General features: G+C 30.3%; 1 protein-coding gene across 1 annotated transcript; it reads left to right on the top strand.

The window, feature by feature from the left end:
• The first annotated feature begins 6,652 nt into the window (after positions 1-6,652).
• On the top strand, positions 6,653-9,121 carry LOC120187595 (protein NONRESPONDING TO OXYLIPINS 2, mitochondrial-like). Its single transcript, XM_039191286.1, has 3 exons — positions 6,653-6,850; positions 6,940-7,058; positions 8,881-9,121. Exons 1-3 carry the CDS (start codon positions 6,714-6,716, stop codon positions 8,898-8,900), a joined length of 276 nt encoding a protein of 91 aa, XP_039047217.1. The 5' UTR covers positions 6,653-6,713; the 3' UTR covers positions 8,901-9,121.
• Positions 9,122-9,934: the final 813 nt, after the last annotated feature.

Below are 9,934 nucleotides of genomic sequence, written 5' to 3' on the forward strand. Positions count from 1 at the left end.
GTAAATATCGTCGGATGAACCTCCACCAACAATGTAACTACCTAGGCTATTAGCAGCAAGTGGTTTAATGTGTTCCACGGGGAAGCTTTTAACTTGAGCTTGAGGCTTGGACCAAGACCAATAGAGCACGTGGCCTGAGGGGTCGTGAAGTTGAGAGCAGGCGAGGAAACGAGAATCAATGGAGGCAAGGCCGTGGGGAGGAGAGGCGCAAGTCTTATAATGGAGTTGCTCCGCCCCTGTTTGTAGGTCCCAGTAACCTATGTCGTCGTCGATTGAAGATGATGCTATTACTACATTCATTGTTTTTGGTTCCGGCTCCTAACAACAAATCAATGGCACTGGGGTTTTGCTTTTCCACCTAGGGTTTTAGGTACAAGGGAAGAGAGGCTTGCAGGAAAGAGCAGCATGACCGATATCAAGAAGCCAAACGCGGAGACTGTGCATGGCACCGTGTTGAGCTATGCCTGAAGCCATTTGACCACTGCCCACCACCGCTAATCTTCTTTGTTTCTCACCTGTTTTGTTTTTCCTTTTGTGTCGGGCCCCCCTGTGTCTCCAACTTAAAGTTGGTTTAAATAATAAGCAAGGCCCCAGATTCCCACTTTCCCTTTTGAGAGAAAAAAAAAGGAACCATGTGTGATCTTAATTGAGTCGTGGAGGTGTGGTTGGTAACTAATTGGGTAGTGATTTTGGAAATGGGGGCCTGTAAAAAAATAATTAATAAAAAATGTTAATAATAATAATAATAAATAAATAAATATAAAAAATATTTTTTTTAAAAAAATATATATATATATATTTATATACAAAATAAAATAAAAAAAATATGGACGAAAATGAGTATCTTCAAGACATCACAATTGGTATCTAAAGCCACTTCTTGTTCCAACAAGCTACGTAAGACAATGAAAATACACTAGAAAAACAATGAAAGTCAAGACTCAACAATCGCACAATATTCGTTATAAAAAAAGAAGCTAAAAAGGAATTATCAACCTCGTGGGTAGAACAGAAAGATACTCTAGAAAAGATTATTTGCATTAGAATCACGACCAGAATAAACATATGTATATGTGCAGAGATTAAGACCAGAATAAACAAAATTGTTTAAGGTTTTGAATATTATGTAAAATAAAAAAAAAATATTTTATATAAACCGATTCAACCGCGGTTTAACCACGGTTTAACCAGTGAACCAGTATCTTTACCGATTTAAGGTTCGGTCCGATTTTAAAATCATTGGTTTAACCATAGCTGAAATAGATTTATTTGAGTTGGGAGCTACCAAAATAACATCCCAAAATAAAAATAGTATTAGAATATCAAAATAAAATTACAACTAGAATATACATAAGGTAAATGAATAATACATCACCCTTATCCTATAACAATAACCTTAAGATATTAACCTTGAAATAAAGGTTCAAGCATTCCCCAATCTTCTACACTCTCACAGTTTCTTCATAATCTACATCACTCTTATCCTATAATAATAACCTTAAGATATTAACACCAAGAAAATGAAAACTTGTTTTTTATACCATTTTCTTGGAAACCATACAGAAACCAAAAATAACCTTTTTCACTGAGAGTACATCTTTTATAGTTTCACCCCGTCAATTGTTCAATTGTTTGATCCTCTCCTTCATTCCTTTCGATCTCTGCCAAAATATTCTCAAGATAATTCTTTTAAAGAAACACACGAAAAGAGTTCCAAGAAGAAGAAAACATATAAAATACACCATGGCACTGGGACTCTCTTCCTGTATCAATTATGCACGCATTTCATGTGGGATTGAAGTCCTGGATCAGATATCGACCTGATTAAAGCAGGGGGTTTGAGAGGCACTGAAGAAGAAACGCTTCCTTTTGAGAATGGGAAATCTTTCAAGACCTTGACTAGTTTTGTAGGCGTCAAAGGTTCAGAGATAGTGCGATGAAGCCGTGGGAGTGGGACCTTGCAGAAGCCAGAGAAAGAGAGTAGGGGTGATTCTCAACCATTGGCCTTTTCGATTTGGAGTCGGAAGAAGGGCGTTTCATTGGGTTGAATGTGCAGGTGATGCATGAATGGCGATTTTGGTGAGTGGTGTTCTTGAAGTTGTCGAGGTGGAGGAGGGATAAATTGTTGAACCCCTAGAGTTTATGATCTTAGTCTTCTTCTTCATGATGTTGAACTTCGTGCTCTGATTCTTGGGCCATTTCATCCATTGTTGATTCTTCAAGCTTTTTATTTTTTTTTCACTAGGGAGGTTTGTATCCAGGATTCAAATTGAGTCCGCATTCGCGTTGTGGGTATCGCGGACGTGATTTTTTTTTAAATTTTTTTTAAATTCGCATAACTTATTATAAAATATAGTAATTATAATTATAATTATAGAAAATCAATTTTAATAATTTTTAGAGTATTTTCTAACACCTATGGACTTTTATTAATACATAAACACAAATTATTTAATTTTATGTGGTAAATTCATAAAGTCATAACAATAACTCAAATATTTCACGTTTTTTGAATCATAGGATATTGTCCTAGTTATACATATTTTCTCGTTTAGTTTTTTAATTTTTTTATTAAAATATATGCTTAACATTTTTGGCATTATTATTTTAAGTGCACAGTCTGTCACACTCGTTAAAAATTAATCAATCAATTAATGATTGACATATAGTCTAATTTTTAATTTTCTTTTATTTTGTAAAAATAAAATTCATAATTTCTTTTTAAAAAATCCATTATTTTCTCTTTATCAAGAAAATACCCTAAAATTCAAAAAACTCCAAAATTTCTCTCTAATCTCTAATCCCAAAATTAATTGCATCATCGACCACATCACCATGGTGATCACACACTCACCTACCAACCGCCATCTACAACCCCTATCCCATGCAACCAGCAATTTGATTAGTTTTTAAGGATTTGGGTTTTAAAATTTACAGATTTGAGTTTAGAGATTTGGAAAAATTTTTGATTGAGCCTACAACAAGGGGATGATCTACTGGCTAAGGTGAGTAGGCGATAATGGCAGGGGACGGCCAACGACGAAGTAGATGCTTTAAGATTAAAGATTTTAAGGCTTTTTTGAGATTTAAGATAAATTTTAATTTTTTTTTTAATAATAATGATAATTTTAATTTTTTTCAAATATTTTTAAAAATTTATAAGCACTTCATGTGTCACATTTTGAGTGGTTGGCGAGATCTTTTTAATGGTCGTGATGGACTAAACACTTAAAATGGTAGCATCGAAAATCTTAAATACCTACATCGGAATTGGTAACATCGAATCAAGTTTATGAAATTTAAGTCGAATTGTTTAAATTTATATTTAAATTTAATTATAATTATTTATTAAATTATGGTACAATTTGTTTTGATTTAACTTTCTCCAATCATATTAGATATACATATATATTTGTATATTCTTCTTCATATTGCAATTTTATTTAATAAATAAATATCATCTAAAATTATAAAAATATGTTTATAATTTTAATTTTTAAAATAAGGTATTGTGTAAAAAAAGATTGTGTAAAAAATCAAATTGAATAAAATAAAAAATCGATAGATTAAATTGTAAAAAAAATTATTGTTAAAAATGAAAATTGAAGTTAAAAATTTGAAGTTACATAAATATTCAATCTTTTTTTGAAAGAGGAGGCCACGATGCTGGTTTCGTTAATGAAGCTAAGGCATTCTTGGCGTCAAGGAAGAAATCAGGTTTTTTTGGCCCAACAGGGAACCCGCATTAATTATTTGGTCCAATAGGGCACTTTAAAAATTTATTTGAGGTCTAAGGCATTTTTTATAGTCCAAAACGAATTTGTTATCTCGACGTGACGAGTTTCATGAGATATAATTTTTATGTTCCGAGCCCAATATTTTAATATTTCATGTGGAACTCTTCACATCGAGGTGATAAATTCTATTAAAAATTTATTATTGTTTTCATATTATTATGTGAATTTAATGTTGGAAAGAAAAAAAAATTATTCCATCTAAAAATTATTCCAAATTGTGTCATGACTCTTGTCACGATTTCTAGTAAAATTCCAGATTCTGCATTTAACTTCTTGGGTTGATTAATCAAATGATGTTCCTAACTAAAAACAAGTCCAATCATAAATAAATCAACAACATCCAAATGAAAAATAGAAAAAAATAAAACTAAAAATACATAGGTATTATACAATTATCAAATTCTTTCTCACTTATTGAATGTTTATTTTCCAGTATATATCAATTCAACATACCAACTATTCCATCTACATTCTATCATCTCGTTTAACATCTCATAATACTAATAAAGTTAATCACATAACAATGATTTAAATCATATGGACAATTAAGTGAATGAGCACGAATATAATAAAATTGTAATAAAATCAGAATATCTCATTAATCCACTAATTTCAAATGCAACAAGACTTAACACCTTCATATGGTTTCTCTCAATAACTTCAAAATGTTTATAGTGTATTTAACTCTCAAGGGCAAAACATACACATACCATGAGCTTGCAAATGAATCAAATCTCTACCACTACATATGAATGTGATGCAAAAATCGAAGGGTCTGTATAAGGGTTGTAATATAATTTAGGTAAAGGTATCATAAAGGCAAAAATAAAGGTTTCACAATTTAATACTCAGATATTAAAGTGCACAATATCAATTCCACATAACAACATCAAACATACTACCTAATAGTTTATTCATACATCTCATTCAAACACTAAAGAACTTAGGGAATGAACATTTAACAAACATATCTCCAAATAAATTTCAATTTTTTCCTTCCTAATTTTTTTTGTGAAACAACGTTTCCCTCTTACCTTGACAAAGGGAGCAAAACAATTGATAGCAAACAAAAAAGGCTTTAGGTTAAAATGTGGTAAAACAAAGAAAAGAGAAAATACACTCAAATTGACCAAGGGAAAAACATATGGGTATACATTCTGAAAGTTTGAGAAATAGGTTAAACCTAATTTCCCTTTTCATCTTAAAGCATCAATCCAAAAATGTAGTCTCTAAATACATTCGCACAAAAGCTCTAGAATAAACATGCTAAATTCCACACACTCATCAAAATGAAAAAAAATAAGCAAGATGAAATGAATTGGTCTCAGGCTCAAAATCTCATCAAAATAGGTAATTTGCATCGACTCTAGTGCACTTTTTAACTAACGAACTTATGAGATGCCGTCAAAATGCTTTTGATAAAATGCTAATCATGTTCCCTTCTTTCATGCTTTCCTCTTGAACTTTTTCATTTTTCTCTTAAATGAGTGGGATTTTGGGTAGGCCATGCAATGCAAAAAAAAAAAAAAATAGACTACAAATAGGACTAAATCATAACAACCAAGCAATAAGGAGACTAAACATGCTAAAATCCATAAAATCAAAACTAATTATTAAATTAGAACAGTGACAAAATTGAATTTGGGGCAAAACTTAAATCTAAAGTACAAACAAGATAGTATTCGGTCTAATACAAAAATAATTGACTAAAATGAAAAGAAAAATAAACATCTAAATTACGAACATCAAGATAGGTAACTCAACAAAAAACAAGGATTAAAATGGAATACAACGCAAATGAAGAGCTCGAAGTCTAAAAATAAAAAATTCATTTAAATGCTTAAACGAAAAATTGCAAATGGATGAGCCTTCATCATGCAAATATACCATAAAAAATGTGAAGCCTTATACCAGATACAGGTCGCACGCGGGTTAAACAAAGCCCCAAAATGATGATACAGGGAGATTGATATTATATATAAGCCACATTATAGGTTTCAAATAGTTTAACCCTTATTTTCTGTAAGCTGCACACACACACACTGAGGGGGAGAGACAAAATATTCTTTAAAACCCTATTAAGTTAGCGTTTAGAGAATTTAAAATCTCTATAATCGCTCATCAATATCAGTGTTAAAATTCTTTATCTCAACAATAGGGTTAACTCGAGAGAAGAATTAGCTGCGGAGGTTAGGTTTCGTTGACTGTAACCAGCGTACATCAAGGAGAGAAAATCTATTTCGATGATCGATCGAAATTTAAGCTAAACAAAGCCTAAGACTAAATCATCTCAATTTAATTATTCTACCTTATTTATTTTATCTACTTTCTCATCATTTTTTATTCATTGATTATTTTTATTATTTATTTACTTTCATTATTTCTAAATCCCCATATTTACTTTTACAGTTAAAACACAAGGATCGAAACTAACAAATTTATCAAACTTCCTTATCCCTGTGGTTCGATATTTACTTCTTTATACTATTTTTATTATTTATTTGAGATTAGAGTAATTATTTATTCAACAATTTCGAGGTCGGTCATCTTTTCTTTTCAAATGAAAATAAAAATTGAACCTTAGGACTTTGAAATATCAAAGTAATTCAAAGCACTCAGATTATGAGCCTCAATTTGAAACCTAATTACTCCGAATAAACTAGAAGTCCAAACAATCCACTTTCTAACGTGCACGATTCTAAATTAATCTTCGATAGCCCAAGTTGGGTTCAAACAAGTCCATAATCCTGGCGACCCAAGCAGAACATTTGAAATTTGTTACGGCGTCGTTTTAAATAAGTCTTGAAAACAAGTCCAAAATCTCTCTAAATCCGAAATTTAGGGTTTAAGGAAGAAACCGACCAGCCTCCTATTTCCTCAACCTCCGGCTTCACCCAGTGTCCAAACTAGGAAAGAATGGCATCGTTTTGCAGGTCAGCAATAATGGCTGGCTCAAGAACCCTAGCTTCTCGATCCAAAACCCTGTCGTTAAAGACCCTATCCCCAATCCCCATGTCTTCTCCATCAACAAGAGCCCTCCCTCGCGCTTCAAGGTTCTTCATTCTTCCCGTTGTATATTTTTTTTTTCGTTTTCCCATCTAAATGTGTTGTCAAAATCTTAACTTCATTTTTCATTTTAAAGGATTGTGTCGGCGTTGGGAGGGTTAGAATCGATGATGCCGCTTCACAGTGCCATCGCATCTGCTCGGCTACAATCAATCATCGCCCTCGATTCATCCTGTTGGAGCTGCCTCTCTCAAGGTATTTCCTTTTCCTTTTATTGTGTATTGTATATGTGTCCTATCGACGTTATACTTTTCTTTTCAACGTCCAATTGCTGCAATTGGCTGCGTGCTTGTGTTCCTCTTGGTAGTTTTAAATTCAAATTTATCAAAGTTTGGGAATGCCAAAATCTAAGCTTTGTTATTATTCTTCAATTCCCTAGGCCTTGTTCAATAATCCAATCTAGAAACTTTAGATAGAAATGACTTTGATGGTTTTCTTAGTAAAGTACACAAATAGTCTCTTCCTATAGTGTGCTACTCGACGATAGGTCATTGCTTTGTTGGGTTCAAGTTACAAAATGGTTACTCGATTGTTTATATATTTCAAACTTATTCTTTTTGTTAAAAGTTGATGACCTTACCCTATTGATCGTGATATGATAAAATTTGATCTCTGAATCACAAACGACTATACAGCTCAAAGAACATACGAATAGTCAAGATGATTAATTAACAATTTTTAATGGTCGAGATATTAAACAAATTAACATCTTATAGTCAGGTTCTTGTAGTCAGGGACTATTTATGTACTTTACCCTTTTTTGAAAATGAATCTTGAACATTCAAAACATAACTTTAGATTTTATGAAATTTGAAGATTCATTTTTAGATAGAAATGAATCTTGAACATTCGCAAATGAAACTTTGTTTTGAAGAAAACTTTGGTTAGGTTTTATGTCACTGCATAAGTTTTGCAAACGGAGGAACTTCCTTTTGTTTAAAGCTTTCCAAACTTGACACACTCCCATCTTTGATTCCAAGCCAAGATCTAGGTCCAAATTTCATATTTAGAATTTTTATTCTGAGCTTAAGCGATTTTGATATATACTCAAAACATGATATACTCAAAACATGACTTTATGTTTTCTGGAATTCTAATATGCATTGAGATTTCGGTATTTATAAATATAGTTTTACATGCTTATATTATAAATAGTATATCATGTTTATAATCGTTTAATATAAATTTTGATGCATTTTCTTAAAACATGTGTTGTTTTATATTGTCATAGACTCAATTTTGGGAATAATTTGTGTGTTCATGTTATGTGATCTCATATTTTGCATAATTTTCAATAGTGATCTTATTTAAAAAAGAGATAATATATTTATACTGTATTTCTGTTTTTTTTCCTAATGCATTTAAAATGTTATGAATTTAGATTTATAAACTTTTACACCTTACAAATTCATTACATGTGAATTTTGACATTTTTATGTATTTGTATCATTCTCAGTGTTATGGCTCATTTTAATTATTCCATATGATTTTTTAAGTTTATCTTTTTGTAGAATTTATTATAATAATAATTTAATGTTAATTATAAATTTGTCTTTAAATTCAAATTATTACGTCAAGTAATATAAATAAATACGTGGCTAATTTCTATTTCTCTCTTATTCCTTTTCCATTAACCTTAGTTTATTTAGCAATTTAAAATTACTAAAATACCCAATCAACAAATAAATTTCATTGCATAATTTTCAGTAACATAATGCTATCGATCTCCAAACAAATTTCATTGTTGTTTTTCGTAAAGGTCCTAAGTTTAAATAGTTACGATTGCGGTGTTTATGTGCATTGCTAATTGATCAAGAAAATTACGAACAAATGCTATATTGTAATCACATGTCCTATTAAAAATATATGTAAAAGTATGCTATAATTTCTGGTGATCTACGTTTGTAGGGTGCTAGACTCTTATTTCTAGTGACATCGAATATCAACAATTATGTACGTATTGAGACAGTGCATTGAACATAGCTGTTCTAACTTGATTCTCTACTTGATGAAATAGGACTTGCAACTCCTTTGTGACAGAGCTGGATCCTTTATGGAACAATGAAGAGTAGGGCCTTTGGTTTAGAAATTTGTGGGGAGAGTGAAACTTTGTCAGCTTCAATTTGAGTGTTGAAAAATGAGATGATCATTTACGTTTGCTAATTCAAACATTTGCAACATATTTTGGGCATTCTTCTTTCTGTTGATGTAATCTGATTTTAGACCTTTTTATATGCTTTGGAGGATTCACTGTACAAGGCTCCAAACATAATACTTTTGCATAAGGATTCAGTGATGCTCATCGCTCTTGAAGTTCTTCTATGCACATTAGAATATTGACATAAGAGTATGATCCTTCAAAAGGTCCTCTAAATTCCAAAAAAAAAAAAAAACCAAGGTTCTATATACAATTTTTATGACATGTTTTTCACTTTGGACTTTTTCTATACTTTTCTTCTTTGTTTGGTATTACTTTTGAAAATTGATTTAATAAAAAAATATTTTAAAAAGTACTTTTGAAAAGTTTAGTTTAAATTTTAATTATTTGGAATTGCGGTTAAAATTGATTCTGAAAAGATAAAATATTAATTTTAGATATTATATTATAAATTAAAAATATAACATTTAAATTATACTTATTAATAATAATTTGATATTTGAAATATATCAATTTAAATTATAATGAAAATATAAAAATATTTTATGATTACACTAATAATATTTTCATATATAAAATGTTTTATTAAGAAAAATCTCATGGGGATTCACCTTACTAAAATCAGGTGTGCGATATAGATATGGAGAGCACAATTAAAAAAATAATTTAGATATTTATTTTGAAAAAAAAAATATTTTTACTTAAAGTAAAAAGATCTTTAATATTTATCAATTTATGCCTGACAATCAATTTAAATATTAATAAAAAGTAATTAATAAATAATTATACATACATGTGTTTTAATTTGAAAATTAACTAAATAAAATAATTAAAGATAAAAATATAATTTTTTATAGCAAAAAGCTAAAAATGTAAACTTTTGACATCAGATTAAAAATCAATTCTCTAAACA

Source organism: Hibiscus syriacus, unplaced genomic scaffold (genome assembly GCF_006381635.1).
Source record: "Hibiscus syriacus cultivar Baekdansim isolate YM2019G1 unplaced genomic scaffold, ASM638163v2 tig00113725_pilon, whole genome shotgun sequence".
NCBI classification, from domain to species: Eukaryota; Viridiplantae; Streptophyta; class Magnoliopsida; order Malvales; family Malvaceae; genus Hibiscus; species Hibiscus syriacus.

Excerpts from the sequence above, each read along its gene's own strand:
- LOC120187595 (XM_039191286.1), top strand. The coding sequence starts at position 6,714 with ATGGCATCGTTTTGCAGGTCAGCAATAATGGCTGGCTCAAGAACCCTA. Across the intron at positions 6,851-6,939 it reads GCCCTCCCTCGCGCTTCAAG|GATTGTGTCGGCGTTGGGAG; the intron begins GTTCTTCATTCT and ends TTCATTTTAAAG. Across the intron at positions 7,059-8,880 it reads TTGGAGCTGCCTCTCTCAAG|GACTTGCAACTCCTTTGTGA; the intron begins GTATTTCCTTTT and ends TTGATGAAATAG.